General features: G+C 49.1%; 1 protein-coding gene across 47 annotated transcripts in view; it reads right to left on the bottom strand.

Moving 5' to 3' along the window:
* The window catches only part of ANK2 (ankyrin 2), a 580,173-nt gene that overhangs the window by 104,819 nt on the left and 451,781 nt on the right, over positions 1-23,573 (bottom strand). For 42 of the 47 annotated variants that reach the window (XM_055143281.1, XM_055143285.1, XM_055143280.1 and 39 more), the window contains 7 exons: positions 22,986-23,183; positions 20,752-20,850; positions 20,463-20,561; positions 15,007-15,105; positions 8,560-8,757; positions 5,394-5,492; positions 4,710-4,808 (listed from right to left, as the gene is read on the bottom strand). In XM_055143281.1, the coding sequence (XP_054999256.1) occupies positions 4,710-4,808; positions 5,394-5,492; positions 8,560-8,757; positions 15,007-15,105; positions 20,463-20,561; positions 20,752-20,850; positions 22,986-23,183 (891 nt within the window). The remainder of the gene's footprint in view (positions 1-4,709; positions 4,809-5,393; positions 5,493-8,559; positions 8,758-15,006; positions 15,106-20,462; positions 20,562-20,751; positions 20,851-22,985; positions 23,184-23,573) is intronic. The other 5 variants (XM_055143318.1, XM_055143291.1, XM_055143292.1 and 2 more) reach the window with 1 other exon arrangement.

Here is a 23,573-nt window from a genome sequence, read left to right as displayed (position 1 = left end):
CAAATACCAACCCCCCCCCTGCCGACTCCCTGAGTCTTATGGCTCCCCCGCTTTTCCTCAGTTGTAAAATTATTTATTAAACATGCACGTAAGCTGCAAACCCATTGAAATGTCATACTAAAATGTTGAAGAACAGCTAGCGTTTGTTGAGCAGTCGCTGTATGAAGAACAGCATCTTTTTTTTCTTTACATTTTTCTTTATTTTTTTCCTTTTTAACTTCCCCCTCCCCTTTATTATTTATATATATTTAATGAATCACCATGTGATACAGTTACAGACTTACAAACTTTTGTGATTACATTTCAGTCGTACAATGATCAAGTACCCACCCCCCACCAGTGCCCACTCTCCACACCAATGTTCCCAGTGTCCCTCCTGCCATCCCCATCCCACCCCCCACCCCCCTCTGTGGCCGGCACATTCCCTTTTACTCTCTCTCCTTTGGGCGTTATGGTTTATGGTTCTCCCCCTTATAAGACTGATTCTCTCCTGAAGAGCCACAGAAGTAAATGTCCTCATTCCTGCCCTGCTCCTGTGAGAAGCCCCTCATCTATTGAGAGGGGCTGCGATCATTATAACACCATGGACAATACTTGGAATAATCATACTTTGAATAATACTTGGGATGGGTCCCAAACAGGCGGTCCAGAACGTAGCAGAGTTACTGTAGACGGGGCTACAGCACGCTCCTGTCTGGACCGTAGGCGGCACTCACACAACCACCCTGTACTCGTCCCTGGCGGCGGCTATGGAGAGGGATCAGACTCGAGTCAGGCCCGTGAGAAGTTGCTCGAGGTGGAAAATATTACACTGGTTTCTGGGACAACCATCAACTCAGGTCACAGATCTGCCCTTTTTTTTTTTTTCTTTTTGGGTCACACCCAGCAATGCACAAGGGTTACTCCTGGCTCATGCACTCAGGAATTACTCCTGGTGGTGCTCGGGGGACCATATGGGATGCTGGGAATCGAACTCGGGTCGGCCGCGTGCAAGGCAAACGCCCTCCCCGCTGTGCTATCACTCCAGCCCATGGATCTGCCTTTCAACGCTGCAGCCAGCAGGACACACAGATGAAAGTTCGAGACGCCAAGTTTTATGGGGGGTCAGTGGGGGGCGGGGGTGAAGAGGACTTGAGCAACAGCAGCCAAGCTCTGACCCCCAGACTTGGTTCGAAGGAAAGCAGAGGCCGAGGAGATGCGCCAGCGGGCAGGGCGCTTGCCTCGATGCAGCCAGCCCAGTTGGATCCCCGGCACCGCACAGGGTGCCCTGAGCCCGGCCGGGAGTGAGCCTCGTCACAGAACCGAGAGCCCACCCTGAGCACCGCCAGGTGTGGTCCCCAAAACAAAAATCAGGAAAAAAAAAGAAAAGCACTGCATCAGCCCCACGCCTCTTAAGTGCGCGCTGTGACCTCAAGAGCCCATGAGCACAGTTAGCTCGGGGCAGCGAGACACCTCACGGTAGGGCGAGGTTTCTGCACGTTTGAAACCAGCACCGGGCTCAACACTGCACTACGCCACGTGGGCCCTCGGGGCGTTTCTGGCCAAGCGTGGCCTGACCCTCGGAGAAAGCAGGGTCGGGTGGGAAGGGGGAGCAGCCCGGGGTGGAACAGAGTGTGCTTCCAAGGGTGGGGACGCGTGTGCAGCTACACGCTTAGGAGGGGGCTTTCCCGCAAGGGTTTCCTCGGTCCTGATGCCCCCAAATCCTGCACCCTGGAGGATTTGCAGGTGGGACCTGCAAGAGGCCAAGGGTCAAGGGCTAGGTCGGCCTGAGAGGGCGCTGGAGGAGGAGGACCAGGACATTTGAATGAAACAAAACCAAACATCACCCCAAAGGGATCCAGTCTCAGGGCCGGAGCGATAGCACAGCGGGTAGGGCGTTTGCCTCACATGCAGCCAACCCGGGTTCGATCCCCGGCATCCCATATGGTCCCCCGAGCACCGCCAGGAATAATTCCTGAGTGTATAGATAGGAGTAACCCCTGTGCATTGCTGGGTGTGATCCAAAAGGCGAAACAAAAAGGGGGGTTCCCAGTCTTGACATTAGAAGAGGCAGCACTACTGGGGCCAGAGAGGAAGTGCAGTGGGTAGGGCCCTTGCCTTGCACGCAGCCAAGCTGGGTTTGATCCCCGGCACTCTATAGGGTCCCCTGAGTACCGCCAGGAGTGATGCCGGAACACACAGCCAGGAGGAAGCCCCGAGCAGAGCTGGATAGTACCCAAAAGCCAGAAGGAAAAAAGAATCCTGGTCAGGGCTGGAGCTCACGTGCTCATGTTCTGCAGGTAGGCGACCCAGATTGGATCTGGGGAATGACATGGTCCCTGAGCCACCTCTGAGCACCAAATAGGGAGCAACCTCTGAGGACTGCCAGGTACAGCCCTCCAAAATCAAAAGTAGAAAAATATGGGCATGTTAAGTAACGAAGGATTTTTTTTTTTAATTCTAGTGAATTAGAAGGTCACTGTCATCCCGTTGCTCATCGATTTGCTCGATCGGGCACCAGTAACGTCTCCATTGGGAGACTTGTTGTTACTGTTTTTGGCATATCAAATATGCCACGGGGAGCTCGCCAGGCTCTGCCGCAGGGACAAGATACTCTCAGTAGCTTGCCAGGCTTTCTAGGAGGGGCAGAGGAATCGAACCCAAGTTGGCTGAGTGCAAGGTAAATGCCCTACAGTGGCCCTTCATGTTTCCATCCAAATGTCCTGGGAATTGGAGCACCACAGGGAGAGACAAAGCCGGGGGCCTGGGCTCGTCCTCCAGCACTTAATTCTCTCACAGGATTAAAGGCCGACTTTGTGCAAGTGCCTAGAACAGGATCCAGTGGCTTCAGAATGGGATGCAGAAGGAATAAAAATTGCCCTCCTCTTTCCGCAGACCAGCATTTTCTTTTAAGCCGTTTATTCGCATCAATAAAATGTATGTGCACGTATATGCCTGTGTGTAGAAGTCTTAGTTATTTTTTACTATCAAGAGCGTGTTTATATCCCAAACAACAGCGTGAAGCAGAGCAGACTTTGGGAGCCCTATTTTGCTGTCTGCATCATTTAAATAGGCTTATGATTATCCTCCATTCGACGAGTGGAATAATCCTTTCCGCTGCCGTGGAACACAGCGGGCCCCCTGGTCGGGGGGTGCCTGCTTTGCTATAACATGGTCTGGACCTTGGAACCCCGCCCAAGTGAGCCCGGGGTGCAGAGCCAGGAGTCAGCCCTGAGCACTGTCGGGGTGGACCCCAAACACAAAAATAAATAAGAGTCCCACTGAGATGAAACCCCCTAGCCTTACCCGGCCACTCATCTGTCCTACAGCTCTGGACAGTGACCAAACTCTCCCTCTCTTACTTGTGCCAGAACAGACCATCACACAACCCCCGGGGGCGTTATTCTGAGATTGAATGGGATGTTGCAGAGAAAGCAAGCGCCAGCCTCAGGGGCCTGACCCGGCCGGAGTTACTGCTCCGCTGTGACACCTGACAGAGTATGAAAGTTCCCCCACAACACTGCTTTCTTCCCTTTTAGAGGGGGTGGGAGTCACTGCTGCCAACAGCCGGCTGGACGAGGCTGGTCTGACCAGTGGCAAGGTAGGGGGTCAGGCCGGCTATGCAGAGCTGCACAGACCCCCTGAAACACTCAGAGGTGCAGGGGATTGGATGCAGACCAGCGTGCACCCCACCCTTTGCAGTGCCTCCCAGCCCGTCTTCCCTAATAACTCCTGCTATGGAGTTATTTGTTGAAAACCAATGAGAGCGCCACTGATGACACTGCATCATAAAACGTTGATGCATACTTTATGAGTAACAACAACAAAAAAAGGCGATGCAAGGGCTGCAGCGGTAGGCAGCGGGTATGGGGCCCGCCCTGCGTGCAGTGGCCTGTGTTGGATCCCCAGCACCACATGTGGTCCGTGAGCAACGCCAGAAGCATGAGCTATCCTTGAGTGTAGAGCCAGGAGTCAGCCCTGAGCATGGCTGGGTATGGCCCCCAAACCAAACCAAACCAAACCAAACCAAACCAAAACATCAGCTCAGCTGGTGGGAAACACCGTCCACAGCAAACACAAGTCTTCATGGGACAGTCTGGGAAGTCTGTGCTTGAAGGGGCATTTCCGGTGCGGCACGTCCAAGGATGTCTGGGCTAGAGCATTAGTACAGCGGGTGGCGTGGGTGCTTGCCATTCGCCAGGCTGCCCAGGGTTCCATCTCCAGCAGCCCAGAGGGTCCCTGGAGCCCACCCAGAGTAGATCCCTTGAGTGCAGGGCCAGGAGTCAGCCCTGAGCACCCTCTCCCCTGAAAAAAAGAATGAATGTCTGCCAGAGTTCACGGGAGTGAAACAAAGCAACAGAGCATCCTTCATGGAGCGCAATAAAAAAAACCCGAAGCCTCCAGGAAGGACCAATTCAAAGGGTGGGCAACAGCACGGCGCCCCAAACACGGGGGCAAGCAAACGCTTTGCACCGCCTGCGACCCCACTTCGTCTCTCGAGACTCTGCGTGTCTCAAACCCAGAGCACTGGCAGAACGATTTCCCCCTGGATCCTGGGCACAGCACCTGACTCTGCAGCGTCAACTTTGTTAAAGAAGCTGAAAGCCTTTGTGGAAGCAACGAATGGAAAAGCAAAAGGAATTAAAAAAGTGGCACCACTAAGGCTTGGCGGACTGGCTGGAGCGTCATCACCCACACACCAGGTGACTGTAACCCCCCTGGCCGCTCACCTTGGCAGTGGCGTGGGGCGAGGCGCCCTTCTCCAGGAGCAGCAGCGCCACCTTCTGGTTGTCATAGTGCGCGGCAACGTGGAGCGGGGTGAGGCCGTTCTGCAAAGGGTGTGTTTAAGGTGGGGGTTAGTGCATCAGCGCCAGCTGCCCTCGTCCCTGACGCTCGGGTTAAGTCATTAATAGAGTCAATAGTTTTTTTTTTTTTTAAAGGAAATAGCATTGGACAAACACCAAGGGATTCTTCAGATCAGAAGCTCCATGAAGACCCCCACACCCCCCCCCCCAAAAAAAAAAGGGTTGAGTTTACACGGCTTTTATTAGCAAGAGGATGCGTGTCGCTGCAAAAGAAGAGCCTCAAATGCTAACTAGGATTGCTCCGCGAACGGGGCAGGGGTGGGTGAGGCTTACTGGGAAAGCCCAGCTCGGATGCACTGTGCATCGGGGGGAAAGCCCAGCTCGGATGCCCTGTGCATCGCGGGGAAAGGCCAGCTCGGATGCCCTGTGCATCGCGGGGAAAGCCCAGCTCGGATGCCCTGTGCATCAGGGGCACGTCTTCGTGGGGGGGCTCAGCATAGCTACTTGATAACACACTTTCGCTCCTTTCGGAAGAGACTCTTGAGGTAGGAACCTCCTAAGTGTCCAACTTGGGACGGCTGGACTCGCTTCACCGCCCGACGCCTTTACCTTGCCCGCGGAGTCGGCGGCGGCGCGGCGCTGCAGGAGAAGTTTGGCCACGTCCAGGCTTCCGTACTTGGCCGCCACGTGCAGGGGTGTGAAGCCCTTCTGCAAAGAAAAGGCACCGAAGGGAAATGCAGTTATTTGGGGGGTGTGACTCTTAAAACATACGTCTCCGTGACACCTGCCTGGGGAGAGCAAGTACCAAAGCAGTGAGCCATAGCCAAGGGTCCGAGAGGGAGATGAAACAGACAGGCCTTTGGTGGGACAGAAGGAACCAAGAAATTCCATTTTACAGCCTGGAGACAGAATTTTTTATCTTATAGGCCTGGGTATCTGCCTTAAGAATGACTTAAGGCATTGATGTCGCAAAATGATCCGGATTTGTAAATGGGAGCGGGGTGGAGGAGCTGGAGGAAGCTTTTTCTCGCCTCTCCAATCAGATTAATTGAAACGATTACTGTTTTCTCTGCAACCCCCCACCCCCATCTGTCCTGTCTATAATGCTGGAAGCGTTTCAGATTTGTTTGGGAATATTTCAGCAGTCGCGGCAATCTGTATTGAATGTATTTTATGTGCATATGTATTTTAGATGTTAACTCTACACTCCATATTAATCGCATATTGCGGTCCAGTTGCATTTCCTGCAGAAATAGAAAGGTAACTAGTCAACAGGACCGTCACCCAAAGGCGTCTCGCATCCTGCCCGTTAACCCCTTTCCAGCCCTGCCAACACCCTGGACACGCACTTCTTGTCCACACGCTGTTATGTCGGGCTGATGAACTCCAGGCCTTGCAGCAACGGGCAGCTTCCTTCAGACTGCACTCCATGTGCTTGTAAGTGCAGGTTCGATGCTGTGTGTGCCTACCTCATGTCACCTCTGTCATTCGAAGTGGATTCCAGCCAGCCAACCCCCTGCACTCAGCTCTCAGAAGGGCTGGTCCCACCCCTGATCTCAGACCCACCCTCCCCACGCCATGCTTTCCTGGCAGGGCGGGAGAGAGCTGCGGCCGACCAGAGCCCGTGACTCATACACAGGTAGGTGGTCCAAGGGGTGGCTTATTCTGGGATGCTTAACCCCCGCTCAGAACATACACCACCCGCCCAGCCCGAGAAGCAATATTGCTTTCCACCAGCTCTCCACACAAATTATTTTTATAACTATGACGCTTTTCTCTCCTTTTTTTTTTTCCATCTTGTTGAACATTTGGTACAATAAGTCCTTGGAGGGGAGTTATTGCCGCTTTCCCAGGTGTGGGACAAAAATCGCTGTCTCCTCCCTCTGCAATAGCTCATCAAAACAAACCATTGTCAGAGCCGCCCCCCAACCCCGAACCCTCAGTGTCAGTGCCCACGAAGACTGGGGGGGCCTTGGGGTGACCCGTCTGAGAATGAATCATGTGGTGAGGAAGTGAAACCAATTCCTTTTCCTGAAGTTCCTGTTGAAGCAGGGATCCAGCCCCTTTATAAATTTGGAAACTATTATTAGACCAAACGACAAAGCATCTTTACTGTAGAGTCACAACACTGAGGTCGAACCGTGCCTCTTGAGTCATACATCTCCCCTCTTCCCTATGTTAGTCTTACAGGATTTCATTTACCCTCTGATATTTATAAACACAGAAATAGCTGTAATGATGATGAGTCAACTCATTTCAGAATGCCAGGGGCCCCACTGTTGAATAGATTTTTCCATCTTACTGTCCTGATTTACTAAGGCGTTGGTTATTCTTAACTCCTAAAAGACAAAGATACTATTGTTTAAATCTCTACCTCTGTATTTTGTGTATCTTTATTCCATTCAGCACCTTCATTTGATGAGACAATCACTGACTATTATTATGTCACTACCGGTCCTGTCATCACCATCATTATTATTATATACATTGTTCAGTGTCTAATGTTTTAAATACAATCTCTCTTTTTTTGGGGGGGTGCGCTGAGCTATATCTGAAGTGCTCTGAGACTACTCCCAGCTCTGCTTTGGGTCACTGAAGACACAGTGCTTGGGGCCCCGTGCAGGGCCAGGGATGGAACCTGGATCCCTACATCCATTGCATATATTCACCCTGTTTTCTCTCTTATTGTGACATCAATGACATCTCCTCAGCCCCCTGAAAATAGTGTCTCAAAATCTGTTCAACTCTTTGACTTCCAGTATTTGATTCACTGCTAATCTCATACATCACGAATGTCTCACAGGGCTCGTGAAGGTGGCTCAGTGGTCGAGCACATGCCCCACACAGGTGAGGTCCTGGATTCGATCCCCAGGAGTTTCCAAGCTGTTATGGGCAAAGGGCTGGCCCTGTCGCCGAGAAGGACGCCCCCGTCCCAGCTGTCCTTGATGCCTTTTACAAGGAGCGGATGCCGTTTGAATGATCTGAATCAAGGTCGTGCGGGGACCAGTTTGGCCCCGGAACGGTTCTCTGGCGGTGGGTTTTCGCCATCCCTGCTCCTCTGGCCCCTTCCCGTGGCTTCCACCCCAGGGAGCCGAGCGTGGTCATGTTTCAGTCATGCCCAGAGAGCAGGTTTCAAGCGGGATGGAGCAGATGGGGGAAACCCATTCCTCCAGCCCCGCAGGAAATGATGGCTCTGAGTCAAATTCAGACCCAAGCGTCTTTTGGTTCTTGTTAGATGCTCAGAGCGTGTGGGTCTCCAAACTAGCTCTGCTGAGATGCTGCATGTCAGAGGGGAACAAAGCCTCGAAGGAAGAGGGCAGTGACTGGGCTGGTGGCCGATGCAGGGTCCAGAAACACAAGACCTCTAGGCAGAACTGAGATGCTTGCCAGGGGCTGCAGAGATAGTCCAGTGGGCAGGGCGCTGGCCTTGTACACCGCCAAGCCCCCCAGGGGTCATTCCTGAGCACGGGGTGGGAGTAACTCCTGAGAGTGACCATGTCTAACGTGACCTTTTCTTCCCCGTGAGTAGCACTAATTCAATGTGTTGAAAATCTTTATTTTTCTTTCCTCGAGATGCCTCCACTGGAGACGACCCCAGCCTTCCCTTGAAAAGTGCAAAGGATATGGTGCAAACTCCCATGCCCCGGAAGTGAATCAGAAGAGAACGTGCAAAGCGTTCCAGGGTGAGGGGCCCACCGGAGGCGGCCAGGGGCTGCTTCCCTGCCCCTCCCCGGGAGAAGCCACAGCAGGGACCACCTCGGGGCGCTGCCCTTACCTTGGTGGCCAAGGAGTGAGCCGCGCCGGCCTCCAGGAGCACGGAGGCCACGTCCACCTGGCCTTCCCGGGCGGAGATGTGCAGGGGCGTGTAGCCGTTGGTCGTGGCTGCGTCGGGGTGCGCCATGTGCTGGAGGAGCAGCTGCACGATCTCCGTCTTGCCCAGGCGCGAGGCGATATGCAAAGGCGTTTGTTCCTCCTGCAACCCGGATGCAAGAGTTAGGCCCGGCCCGGTCCGCACGTCCCTTTGCATGTCCTTCATGCAGGGCTCTCCTCCGCATTCTCGGGGGCTCCGGGAAACGCACCCCCCCGCCCGCCTCCCTAAGAAACCAGCACTACGCTCACCATGATTTATTTTATTTTTTTGCTCTAAAGATGCACCATTTCATCACAAAATCTCATATATATGTGCATGTGTGCATGTGCATGTGTGCGTGTGTGTGTGCATGTGTGTGTGTGTGTGTGTGTGTGTGTGCGCGTGTGTTTTCGGAAAGTCCATAACTTAGCATGCAATGGGTGACTGTCCGACGAGTACAAGGCCAGGTTTCTCTGCCGAGGAGGGGTACAGTCCTTGCTTCTTTCTCCTTCGCTAGGAGCGAGCCCGCAAGTAGGTCTGATTCTTTCTGAATAAGAAAGAAATCGAGGCCACGAGTCCTGAGAAGTCGGGCCTCGGCCCAAAGAGCCGCTCTGAGGAAACATTATTTATGCGGGGAACTGAATCCAGGAGAAAAAGAGCCAAGGACATGAGGAAACTTTGTTCTGGCTCCACGGGCTGTGCCCAGGGGACCCCAGGCGGGTCCTCTTCGCCAAGGCGAGCCTGGAGCTAAAGAAAGTGCCAGAGTCTGATTGGGAAAGATGCTGCTGCAGGAAGTGCGGCCGATGCCACGGCGGCTCCCGGCCAAGACTCCAGAGAGGGGGCACTCTGGGCCCGGCCCAAACGGGTTCTAGCGTCTGTCCAGTTCTCCTCACGGGGAAGCCGAGAGAGCTGGAGTGGTGGGGGGTTGGGGGGGGGAGCAAGGCCGGGTTCCCAGGGGCTGCAGCCAGGCCCGAGATTTCAGCATTTGAGAGAGCCAGGCCAGGGGCCAGGACATAACTCAACTGGCCGAGTGCAAGCTGGAGGCCCGGGTTCACTCCCTGAGCATTTCTGGAAGGAGCCTCTGAGAACAATCAGGAGACCCTGAGACACACTAAAGATGGACCCCAAAGGACAACCCAAAAGAGAGAGAACCAGGTCAGACCATTCTTGGGTCAAAGGGAGACCCTGTGTAACCTTGATAACAATAATAAAAAAAAGGTTTATCTCTTTTAATCGGCCCGAGGACAGGCCTAACAAAAGCAGAGCAGGGAAATCAGGGCAGCGTGCCAGGGTGAGAATGAATGAAGGGCAGAGTCACAAAGCCCCATGCAGGTAAGTGCCACCTCTTGAAATTGTACGGAAAGGAGTATTAAGAGATGAAATACTGGGGCTGGAGCAATAGCACAGCGGGCCTGGCACGTGGTCGACCCGGGTTCAATTCCCAGCATCCCATATGGTCCCCTGAGCACCGCCAGGAGTAATTCCTGAGTGCAGAGCCAGGAGTAGCCCCTGAGCATCACTGTGTGTGGCCCAAAAAGCAAAAAAAAAAAAAAAATGAAATAAAGTTATATGAATTTCACAGTAAACATTACTAATCTAATGGATGAATATAAGGATTGGAATTTCATTTTAAAAATTGCCATTTATAAAGTTACTTGGTGTATGACCCATATTTCTCATCTCCTTATAATGAATCTAAGGGGAAGGCATAAAATGTAGTTATTATTTTTATCTTGGGGGTTTTGAGCCACACCCAGCCGTGCTCAGGATTTACTCCCGGCTCTGTGTTCAGGGACCACTCCTGGTGATGCTCAAGGGACCATATGGGGTTCCGGGGATCGAACCCGGCTGGCTGCATGCAAGGCAAGTGCCCTACCCACTGTACTATCACTCTGGCCCCAAGTTGTATTTATCCTTACTGTCGTGTGAGCCACTTAGGGCCAGTGCTGGGGGCCATGTGGCACCTGGGAGCGAACCCAGGAGCACACACACAAACATGAGAAGTCAGGAGAACGCTAGCTAGAAAGAGCAGAGGATACATCCTGAAGAGCCTTCCCCACTCGAGAAACATTCTTTCCCTCTTTGCTGTGTCTCTCCCTTTGGTTTTATGGAGGCAACCCTAGCTCTGTGAGAACCGGCCGCTGACAGATTCCAGGGGGGGCAATTATTTCACAACATATGAAAATCAAACCATCGTGCTGTGGGCCTTCAATTTACACAGCGATGTTTACCAATTATTTCTCAATACAACTGGAAGAAATCCCCACAAATAAATCAACGGAGAGCAAAATAAACAAAAAACAATTGGGGAACAAACAACACACCCCCCCAAAAAAATATTTGGGAATGACCATGATAAACACTGGCTATTTCTGGGTTCCTCTTCCTGGGCCTCTACCCAGGAGAATTTGATGGATGAGAGTTGGCGGGTCGCATAGTCTGACATGTGTTCTCACTGTCTGAACGGGGGATGAAGGCGAGGGGGCCCCCTTACCCCCTAGCTGAACTGGCAATCCTTGGGCCTGGTGACACTAAGCTATCCATGACTGCATCCTGGTTCTTAGTCAACAAAACACTAAGTTGTTTTATTTTTTAACATAAATATCAGCGGTCTCGCCCAGTTGCTTGAAACTCTGGCACGGTGCTGTTTGAACGTGGAAAACAAAAGCCTACCAATGTGGTAAGACAGTCTTAACATCTGTAACTAGATATTTCTTTTTTTTTAAATAAAGATCTCATGGTTTGGGTAATTATTTTTCTGTTGGATTGAATACCCTATATCTGATGTCCCGGAAAAAGTGAACTCAAGCTCAGGCAAGGAATTAAGAAAACACAGAAGATAATATTCATGGGGAGAGAGAGAAATTGGTTTATGGGAAGCCACACCCAGTTGTGCTAAGGGCTTACTCCTGGCTTTGTGCTCTAGGATTTTCCCTGGTGGGGCTCAGTGAACCATCTGAGGTGCCACGGGTAGAATATGGGTAAACTACATGCCAAGTAATCTCTCTATCCTCTCTAGGATCTCTCTGATCCCATGGGAACCTCTTTACCCCAAAAAAGGCAGGAAGGGACCCTTTATCCCCGAAGGCCCTTGCAAGTAGCAGGCAGAATAATTCCCTCCTTATAAAGTTCTGTCAATGACAGAACAGGCTGGCCATGAAGCAGAGACGCTATGAGCAACCCATCCAGGTAACTCTTGGCTGCAAAGGGAACTCAAATCAGGGAGCACTGCTGAGCCCTCATTTCTTTCACGGAGAGCCGGCAACGGCTGGTGAGACCCGGTTCAAAGACCCGATCGCATTTCTGCTATTAATTACCAGCTAATCGGATTTGCAGACGCTGGAGCTCCTGGCAGCGAATGAAAGTTTCAAGCGAGCTAACTTTCCAGTGAGTTAAGCCGCGAGTCCTGTGATTGCTCAATCCGACAGCAAATGCCAGATCCCCAGACGGAGCCAAAAGAACCTAGCAGAGGGCTCCGAGGGCAGGCACCGGGGAACCTGGGAACTGCATTCCGGGAGGCGGCTGGAGAAAGTGGGCCTTCCCCAGACCGCGGCTGCCCGGGACATGAGCCACTGCACATCCCAGTTTCCATCCCCTGGTAAGTAGCGTACAGTCCCTGAACTCGGCACACAGGAGCGATTACTGTGATTGAGCACTTTTCCTTTGGGTCTACAGGAAGTCCTCCATCTCCTCGATGGGTTCTTGGAAACTTATGAGAGAAATGACACAGAGGAAGATTCATCTGACCACAGTCCGCTGGACAGCAGCCAGGGCTCCCGGGCCAGACAAGAGTACACCAGGCAGGGGCCGGAGCGATAGCACAGCGGGTAGGGCGTTTGCCTTGCACGCGGCCGACCCGGGTTCGATCCCCGGCATCCCATATGGTCCCCCAAGCACTGCCAGGAGTAATTCCTGAGTGCAAAGCCAGGAGTAACCACTGAGCATCGCTGGGTGTGACCCAAAAAGCAAAAAAAAAAAAAAAAAGAGTACACCAGGGAGGGCCCTTGCCTTGCTGGGTTTGGAGCTGACCTGGGTTTGATCCCTGGGTCCCCATATGGTCCCCCGAGCACCACCAGGGGTGATCCCTGAGTGCAGAGCCGGGAGTTAAACTCTCAGCACCATCAGATGTGGCCCCCAAAACCAAAAAAAAAAAAGGGGGAGAAAAAAAAAAGAAACCTGAGTTCCTAAGGCAGATTTCTGGCTCCAGCAACATCCCTTTAGCTATTATCCAAGTCTCAGCACAATTCTAATATTAAACAATCATTTGTCTTCATTCATTCATTTCCCATCCTACTTATTTCAGCAAAGGGTTCTGGGTAGTTTGAACCTGTTGCAACAGCTCAAGGTCAGGGTGAGACCATTTCTGGACTGGATCTCTCTCTCTATCTCTCTATCTCTCTCTATTTCTCTCTCTCTTTCTCTCCCCTCTCTATCTCTCTTCTCTCTTTATCTCTCTCCCTCTATTTTCCTCTCCCTCTCTCTTCTCTCTCTTCTCTCTCTCTATCTCTCTCTCTCACACACACACACACCACTGGCTGGAATCACTGAGGTGCACACTCATGAACATCACGTGTACTTTGGGACGTGAAGGGGAAGCCCAAGTAAGGCAAGGAATAACACAGAGCCGACATGGGGGGACAAGTATGAGCCCCTCAGTGCATTTCCTGAGTCGACTCAGAATTTACCAATAGAAACCGGAAGTGAAATGACGGCCCGTGAGATCCCAACCAGCAGCTCTCATTTCAACACCGTACGGTTCCTAAGATGTGATGCGATGTGGGCAGACATGAGTTACAGCGTAAGGACATCAGAGGGAAAGAGTTTCAGCATTCCATGAGACCCCCAGTCACGTCATGGTCAAAATTAATGGACCAATGTGGAGAAGGAAATACAACACACAGACCATTGACCAAAATTACTGTCTTGGGGGCTGGAGCGATAGCACAGCGGGTAGGGCGTTTGCCTTGCACGCGGCCGACCCAGGTTCAAATCCCAACATCCCATATGGTCCCCTGAGCACCACCAGGAGTAATTCCTGAGTGCAGAGCCAGGAGTAACCCCTGTGCATCGCCAGGTGTGACCCAAAAAAAACAACAAAAAAATTACTGTCTTGTATATTGGAGGAGAAGAAGGTAGATACATATTGCAAAGTGAGGGGAAGGAAGATAGTGCAGCAGGAAGGGTGCCTGCCTTGCAGATGGCTGACCCAGGTCCCTTTCCCACCACCCCAAATGGTCCCTCGGAGTGATTCCTGAGCACAGAGCCAGGAGAAGGTCCTGACTATCGGCTGTGGTCCCAAAATAGATCAAATAAAAACCCAACATATGGCAAAATGAAGTAAAAAATAAGACCAGGAATCTGTCCGTGGGGGAATGAAAAGCTATTTGGAGCCAGGAAAAGTCTGATCACACAATTACCAGAATGCAAATTCTTCTATCTGGAATAGTGGAAAGGCTAAAGACTGTCTAAGTACATAAAAATCAGAGTAAGAAATAAAAATGTGGGGCTGGAGCGATAGCACAGCAGGCAGAGCGTTTGCCTTGCATGCGGCTAACCCGGGTTCAATTCCCAGCATCCCATATGGGCCCCTGAGCACCACCAGAAGTGGTTCCTGAGTGCAGAGCCAGGAGTAACCCCTGTGCATCGCCAGGTGTGACCCAAAAAGCAAAATATACATACATATATATATATATATGTAGAATTCATTCTAGAGTGACAGAAAATGAAAGAAACAAAGGGATGGCAGTGTCATATTTCCATAATTCTGTAAAGTCTTATATCAAGTAACAAGAAAAGAACACTGTGTTGGTTTGGGTAGTAAATCAATGTAATATGTATAACTATGACAAAGGCATCCTTTTAAAACACAGGGACATAAAAAATATATAAGAAAGTGGTTTTATATGCCATAAAGTATTAGGTAATGGGGCCGGAGTGATAGTTCAGAGGGCAGCGCATTTGCCAAGCACGTGGCCCATTGGGGTTCGATCCCCAACATCCCATATGATCCCCGAGCACTGCCAGTAGTAGTTCCTGAGTACAAAGCCAAGAGTAACCCCTGAGCATCACCGGATGTGACCCCAAAAGATAAAATATATATATATGTATATTAGGTGAGTGCGTGCTTTATTTTTCAGATACTAAATTGTGCCTCCCCCCGCCCCCGCAAATGTTCATGTCTCCTAGACAGGAAGCCCTTCCCCTGCCGTGCATGAAATCAGGATGTTTCTCTGAGATCCGACTGACACTTTCCTACAAGTAGAAGAGTATTGCCATTTCCCAAGTCTGGCCAAGGTGAGAAAAGGAAGACCGCGGCCTCACTTGAAGGTGGGACATGCAGATGACACCGAGGACCCCGGCCCCAGCACCTACCCTGGCTCTGGCATCCACAAGGGCACCGTTTCTCAGGAGGCATCGGACCACTTCCACCTGCCCAGCGCGGGCGGCCATGTGCAGGGCGGTCTCTCCACGCTGCCAGGAAACAAAGACCATCGAATCGTAAGGACACCCGTGGTGGTGGGTGGAGAAGAACAACCACGTGTGTTCTTTGTGAAAATCGGCCATCTATCCAGAGGTTTTGACGCTCTATGGAAAGGCATCATCATTTTATGATTGTTGAGTCTCACAAAACTGTCACTTTTCACTCCATCTTCATGAGCAGAGGACAAATGTTCATGCCCGTGACAAACCAGAGAACTTACCTAAACATCCAGGGTACCCTGAGGTGGAAGGAAATAATCGACATGGCATCATCTAAATTCTCTTTATGCTTTTTATAAAGTTATCCTCCTCCTCCTAACTCAACCTAAAGGTCATGGTCACCTAATGGCGTTACAACTTGATCCCATTTAAACGGGAAATGTCGGAAGCTGAAAACCAAGTCAAACATTGCCCCGGAAATCGTATCATTTGTACTCCACACAACTGGTTCAATGTTTTAGAATTCAAAATTAACTTCTGAACTTCACAGAAGTACTTCACAACCGATTTGTCTCTGTGTTATAAAACAAGGCAATAACCAATGATACAAGGAACTTGATTTTCCGGGAAGATTCCCTCCCTTTTTCTTTTTGGGTCACACCCAGAGATGCTCAGGGGTTACTCTTGGCTCTGCACTCAGGAATTACTCCTGGCGGTGCTTGGGGGACCATAAGGGATGCGGGGGATAGAACCCGGGTCGGCCACAGGCAAGGCAAATGCCCTCCCCGCTGTACTGTCACTCCGGCCTGGAAGAGTCCCTATTATTAATGAGCATATTTAATCAGAGGCAGTTACTGAAAGAGAGATGGGAATTGACGATTATAAGGTTATCTGTGCTGGTGGCCAGGGTATGTACCAGGCCACCCCTCACATAGTTTGTTCTGCGTTATAAAGTAGAACACATATATCAGGAAATGGTAGCTTAGGTGAAGCATAGAAGAAAACAAGAATTTTCTCATTGGGAAGCCTACTATCTGTGACCTTAGTGAAGCAGTATCTTAAAAATTTTTTTTTAAAAGTTAGCCTATATTGAAAACACCAGTAGCTCTGAAGAAGACTGAGGGTTACTCTCTCAATGAATTCTACAGTTATGAAAGGATAAGATATCAGAATAAAAGTTATTTTCTTTAGTCATCACAGATATTAGGGTATGGGTGTGGGTGGCTGATTTTAGCTAAATAAAGTTCTACCTTTCAAAAAAAACTAAATAGAACTCAAGTTTAGCTATGGTCCCTGGCTCCTCCGGCAGGTTCAATGAGCAATTTCTTCTTATCCCTTGCAGAAAAAACCCTTTGTATCAAGAAGGTTTCATGTGAATTCCAGTTTCACAATTCCATTTTCTTCCATATTCAGTGAATGAGAAATTTCTCTTAAGTGGTTTTCAAAGCATTAAACTGGACATCTACTCTAATTCCCTAGTTCTTTTTTGTGGATAGTTAAATTATGCCCAGATGTTTTCATTTTGTGTTTTTATAGTAAGACCTATTTTAAGAATAGCAATATTTTTCTTCAGGTTGCATATGATTGCAACATGCTTCCTCTTTGGACAACCAGAATTTCTAATTCATTTTGTACGTCAATAAAAACCTGTGTCTAAATAGCAGAAACAAAGCTCTCCTTTAAAAAACAAACAAAACCTCCAAATGTTATCCTTCTTCTCTAGCTCAGATAAATACATAGTAGTTTAACCTTGGTAGAAATGAAAGCAACAATAAATCTCCTTGCAAAAGTTAAGTCAAAGAGAACCTAGGCATTCCCACTCCATGAAGAGTTTATAAGCCAAGTTTTATCCAAACATAATTTTCAGAATATAAAGCGTTTCAGAAACTAGCCTCAGTGTTTCCATTATTCTTACTGACACACAAAATAAGTTATTTATGATATTCAGAATTGATGAAATAGATGTGAAATTTAAGTACTAAATACTAGACTGAAAGAAGTCATATATGGATTATATATATGTACATATATATATATGACATCAGGTCTCTCCACTTTATCATTATTCTCTTGCTCAAGTCTTATATGACTAGGCAACTGGTTTTTGATCTCAATTGCCCTGTGTCTTTCCCATTTTTATTATCCTTGTTAATATACAATTATTGGCCCGATAAAGAGAAGGAGGTAATGTATTATTTTAGTCAATAACGTACACTTCTTAATTTAGGGGTGCTTTGCTTTCCCAAATCTTAAGCTACTGAGCTTTTAGAATGGGAGAGAAGCATCAACCTCACAGGAAGTGCAGACTTGGCCCTGGCCCAGCGGGTCAGTTGCAGGGAGAAAAGGACACTTGGCAACACTCGGGCCACTGTGCTCTGCGCTGGCCCCAAAGGGCCTGGCTTTCTGCTCCTGTGATGTCAAACGGGAACTCTGGGCTGTGGGGGTCTCTGTGACGACGGGCAGTCCAGCTGTCTAGGTCTGAAGGTGCGTCTGGAAGCTCTCTGGGAAAGGGGCTCTGCGGATGACCGAGTTACAGGCACAAGTGGCGTGAACTTCGAGACAGAAAACAAGACGAGCCAGAGACTGAGCACACTCAGGTCCAAAGCAGGCGCTGTGCTCCATGCCTCGCGGCCCAGCCGTCGCGCCGACTCCACTGACAGCTACATCGACTTCCACGTCAGCTGCGGCACGTTGGGAAGCAGCAAAGCACCACACACAGCATTGCATTCAAAAATGCAACAGGGCTCCAAGCAACACGCAAAGGCTCCATCCAGGGCGGCGGGGCAGGCGAGCGGCGTGCTCTGGGGTGGGGCAACCACTGACTGACACAGCAAGCAGGCAGTGTTGACACGGATCGCCGGGCACCGGTCGCTCCCGCCTTCTGTCCCGAGAAGGTCCAAGTTCCCTCCACCCACTGCTACAGAAGGAGAAATGCCAGACCGAGCAAGAATACAGGGAGGCCAGTGAAATTCTAATGGCCCACTGCAGACAAAGCATCATTATTTCAGTCTAAGTGAATGTCTCCACTCGGGCTCAGAATGGACTGATGCTAAAAAGTAACTGCTGGCTGTTGATCCGAGATTTAAACTGAACTGGGGATCCGGGATATTACCCGACAGCTCCTTCTCTATATGGGATCTACTTCTTTAAGAACAATATACAAAAATAAAAAACAAACAACAAAAAGTAAGTAGGGGTCACGTTGTGGAGAGAACTACACTGGTAGGTGCCTCTGGGGTACATGTTTTGAGGGGCTAAAAGGTGGGAGAGTGCAATGAACAAGTGAGAAATTAAAACAAAGTGAAGGGCTTAATAAGGATCAGTTGAAGGTTAAAGCTTAAGAGAACCAACTGTCAGATTCAGGGCTCTTTAAGAAAAAGCTAAGGGAAATTGAATATTTTACGGCTTTAGTGAATACTTTATTTTTCACTGAAAATCAGCCTGTAGCCTACATTTTAGGCTCTGTGGCACAGAGTGGCATAGCTCTCAGGGATGGAGTAGAACTATCAAATGTTTGAAACCTGTCCTTTGAGAACCAGATTAAGAATAAATAATTGAATCCACCATTTTTTGTGGATTTTTTTTTATGATTTTGCAAAAGTCACTATGAAAACCATTAATCCTTGGGGATCTCAGCCCAGCATCTCAGAGTATAATTGTGCATATTACTACACTAACATGATAACTTAATTTTATGTGGTGCCTGTGATCTTATAGGCCCATAATAAAAAATAAAAAAGATAACAGAGGACAGTAGAAATGTCTAGAGGCGTTATACTTGAGTCTTAATAAAAAAAGAAAAAAAAAGATTGGTCATCTCTAAATAAAAACCAAAGTATGATGTTGGTGTCTTTTAAAGTTCTAAGAAGTGACTCAAAATTAAATTCAGACAGCCATGCTATGAGCTTCCTCTTATCCATAATAGGGTAATAAAGATTAGCATAAAATACAATCTTAGACGCAATGTGCTGTAAACGGGTAGACATAAACATAGCCTTTATACTTCATTTTCTAAATGAGATGCTATGCTCCCACTGCAAGGACTATCACTGTATCACTGTCACTGTCATCCCATTGCTCATTGATTTGCTTGAGCGGGCACCAGTAACGTCTCCATTGTGAAACTTATTGTTACTGTTTTTGGCATATCCAATACCGCCACGGGTATCTTGCCAGGTTAATGTGTTATACATTTATAAATCATATTTAAGATAAAATAAATGGCACTTTTTTGTCCATGCATCAGAAACTCCATCAAATAAACAGTATGAAAATAGATTGTAAGAGGAAATCCAGATAAGGATGAAACTGGACACTCCTTCACAGATCAGGGGGAATGAGAAGCTAAAAATTAGCTAGAACTTAATGGACTGCTTTTGAAAAATATAATCTATATATTTCAGTTTTGGTCTTGGGGCCCCACCCAGCAGTGCTCAGGGACCACTCCTGGCAGTGCTCAGGGAACCATATAGGGTGCTGGGGATTGAACCCGGGTTAACGGTGTTCCAGGCAAACACCTTGCCTGTGGTACTATCTCTCCAGCATCTCCCAGCCCCAAACATGACGCATCTTAACAACAGGCCCTCCCCTTGGTTTGGGGAGTTATTTCTTTGGTCTACTATAAATGAAATCTCTTGTGCCTAGCAAGATTATCTGGCTCTAGGGGAACTTTGTCAAAGAACAAAGTTCAAAGCGAGGCAGACTCAGAAAAATGAGAGAAATATTAAGAGGTATAAAACACATTAGAAGTACAGATCCTAATTTAGGTTGAGCGGGAAATTTTGGGCATGCCTGGTAAATACCTTGGTAGGAGAAAGGTTGTCTGGGCACCAACATTCATTTCACGAAATGAATGAAAAGGAGAAAAAGTTGCAACAGAAAAACTATTTCAAGTGAGAGAACATCTCTCCAGCGAGCAAAATAAAATCACAGCCAGGCTAGAAAATATTCATGTCGTCGAAAGAAGGAGAATCTGATACTCAGGGGTTTTTAAGGGGTAAAAAAAAACTCAATATTGGTCTGTATCTGATCTATCGTTTTTAATAGGAGTAATTATGGGGCAGATGCTTTCTTCAAAACGATCGGGAACTCGAGTCACTCAGCTCCTGAGCGAGTCCTGACAACGCCTGGTTCCAGCTGAGCCCTCCCTGACGCCGAGGGGTGGAATCTGCCCTCCTCAGCGAAGCAAGGAGGCACCTGCGAGCGGATGGGGATGACGGCACGGCCGCGGGGGCTCGTGCACACGCCATCCTCACCCGAGCCGGGCTGGGACTGCCCCTCCCACGGCACGTGATCGTGGGCCACAGCCGGCTGCGGCCTCAGGGGGACGGACACACAGGCACCCCTGAGCACGCGCACACCCTCACGCTCCTGCTCCCTGCGGTTATTCTGCCCCCAGCCATACTCACAATGTTAGTGACATCTGGAGACGCTCCGTTCTGCAGCAGAAGGAGGACAATGTTCAAGTGGCCCATGAAGGCAGCCACGTGTATTGGTGTGAGGCCAGACTGCGGAACAAAGCAACAGCAGTTTTACTCCCCTGCACCGGTGGGGGCCTGGCGGCGGGGGGGCGGGGGGGGGCTTCTTCCGAGAAATAAAACTCGAGTGAAGAGGAACAAAGGATGGATGAGAGGAAGGGGAGAAAGGAGTGAGAGCGGGAGTGTGTCGTGGCAAAGCTGAGACGTGACTGGGTTCTACCTCGGTTATAGCTTGGATTGAGGCCCCATATTTCACCAGCAGTTCCATCACTTTGATGCGGTTTTTCTTGCAGGCAATGTGCAGTGGAGTAAAACCATTCTGTGCAAAAGACAATCAAGTTAGTCGAAAACATGCAGAAACACGGGTGGCCACACAACTCCATGCGGGCACAGGGCAGGCAATCGTGTCACGTCGTCACGTCATGGTACCACTTCTTCCAGGCGCCGGGGTTTGAGGAGAACAGGAGGTGGGGGGGGGTGTTCTGGGAGGCGGGGACTCCCCAGACTGGGAGGTGCCTGTGGGTGGGTGCTGTCTGGGTGGGGGGACGGGAAATGAAGGCGAACTCTCAAGGCCTATTGCCGAGAGAAGGGACAGGAAGGGCAACAGCCCCTTCAGAGCTGGGTGTCCCTGGATGGGTATTTTCATATCTACCAAGCGTTCGGGTGACAAAACGACTTGGGAGATGGAGGAAAGATAAACGGGCACTGTTTTCGGGAAGGATCGTTTCTTAGAACATGAAAAATGTTTGACTGATTTACTTCCGAGTGCTAAGAAACTGCCTTTATGTGTTTCACATCGTTACCATTTTCTTGGGGGTCGGAGAGGGGGATTGTTGCAAATGGGCGAAGCTCATGATCTATGTTGATAACGTTTATGTTCCACTTCGTACGTTAGGAAGGTTCATGGGTTGTATATTAACAGGAGTCATGGTATTTATATTTTTATCCAGATATTATCTTTTTTATATTAAAAGGCTTTAAATGACATAGTCCAATCAGATATATTTTATTTGACAAAGAAGTGAGTATGAAGTCCCTGAATATTTTGAAGAAAAGTAGGGAGAATTTCTGGGGAAACCAGAGGAGCTATATTAAGTAAAAAAGTCTTGAATGGACTTGGTTACTCTCCATGTGACTAGACAAATGTGCTATAAGTGGAGAAAGCCACATAAATATTTGTAAGTTAGCCTTATGTATATTCCTGCTGTGTCATATTTATTATATTTTATTTTAATAGAAATCCCTATATCAAAATAATTTTATATGTATTCTGCCAGTTAACAATTTGTACCACTGGGAACTATGATCAATCAATATTTTTCTGCACCTGCAGTACTCAGAAAGGGCTTAGTGACTTCTTACTTAAGTTGACGACTTACTAATTTTCACAATGTTTGTTAAGTCATTTACAATGTTTGAGCTCTTTACTAAGCCAGGCCAAAATAACCAGATGTAGATGCAGTGCCTTAAAGACTGGATGTGGTTAGGTAGAGGTTTTTTAGAAAAAGCTCACCAACCACCATGCTGTAGAAAATGAGTATTTTTCTCCTTCAGAGAAAAAAAATGCCCTCATGTATAACTCTAAAGCTCCAGCTATTCCTAGGTAATTATGAATAATTTAATCTAAGGAAAACAAGCTATTGACATTCTCTCACATAGTTACTGATGGTCTAAAGACCCATTAACTGGAATAAACCACGTAACCCTATAGAAAAGATTTGCTTTTAGTTTGAGAAGCAGGAAATAAAAGGCATGAATTAGTGCATGCCTAATCTTTCTAATTTTTCTTGTTAAAATATAAGTGAAGCAAGGAAGATTTATTCGGCATTAGACACTGGAAAACATAGAAGAATCTTGGGGAAGCCTCTTATAGGCTTCTCTTGAGCAACTCCTGGAATATTATTTACTTCTATTTTCTATTTCTATTCACATGTTCTATTCCTGAATCAATACAAACAGGGGGTCCTAGACTTCTTCACTCTCTGATCCTGGGGCTGAGGAACCAGGAATTTTACAGAACAATCCACAAGTAGACTCTTGACAAGATTCTGTTTTACACTCTCGTTCAGAGTCGGATCTCTTTCACCACGTTCAATTTGTTTCTTCTAAGTAGAGATCAACAAAGCCCAACTCTCTCCCACCTTCAGGCTGACAGACATTCTAGAGCGAATGTCATCCTTTCCAGCTTGTCCCCTTCTGGCGTCCCTGTAAAACTGCTGACCACCCTAGGACTTTGAGATCTATCTGCAAACAGCAACTGTCTCCTCACTCCCCACCCATGACACGGCGTGACAGCACGTGGTGAAGTTAGGACAGAGGCGGGCAGCAGGTGGGGCGGTGGTCACCAGAATTAGTGGGATGCACCGGGCAACTGTGACCATGCGCTGCCCCGCCAGCCAATCAGTGTGGGCTTGCTCGTGGCCATCAGCCTGCAGGTGCTGGGGTCAGGTTTACCAGGGCTCTGGCGTTGGGATTGGCTCTCTTATCCAGCAGCAGTTTGGTCACGCGGTAGTGGCCGCAGTGGGCAGCCACGTGGAGGGCCGTCAGGTAGTCGAGGGTGACGTCATCCACGGGCGCCTTGTGCTGTAGCAGGTGCTTCACACACTCCACGTGGTCCCCTTGCGCGGCCATGTGAAGCGGCGACAGCCCATTCTGCACGAGGGAACAAAACCAGAGCAAGTTGCCCCGTCAGTCACTGCCGGCAGGTTCTCACGCCAGGAACACGCTTGGGCTCCAGCACGGTGGGGCGGGGAGGCAAAGAATTTCCATGACACTCGGAGTCAGTAACGTGACAGTTTGGCAGGGAGGAAGGCCAACCTCTTTTTCCTTTTCTCTCAGAATCCAAGTGATGGGGGCAAAAATAAAGCGAATGTGGGGCTGGAATGATAGCACAGCAGGGAGGGCATTTGCCTTGCACACGGCCGACCCAGGTTCAGTTCCCAGCATCCCATAGGGTCCCCAGAGCACTGCTGGGAGTAATTCCTGAGTGCATGAGCCAGGAGTAACCCCTGTGCATCGCTGGGGGTGACCCAAAAAGATAAA

The sequence above is a fragment of the Sorex araneus genome, chromosome 6, assembly GCF_027595985.1.
Source record: "Sorex araneus isolate mSorAra2 chromosome 6, mSorAra2.pri, whole genome shotgun sequence".
In the NCBI taxonomy this organism is placed as follows: Eukaryota; Metazoa; Chordata; class Mammalia; order Eulipotyphla; family Soricidae; genus Sorex; species Sorex araneus.
The sequence above is the reverse complement of the archived record's forward strand: the minus strand, read 5'-3'. Positions and strand labels throughout refer to the sequence as shown.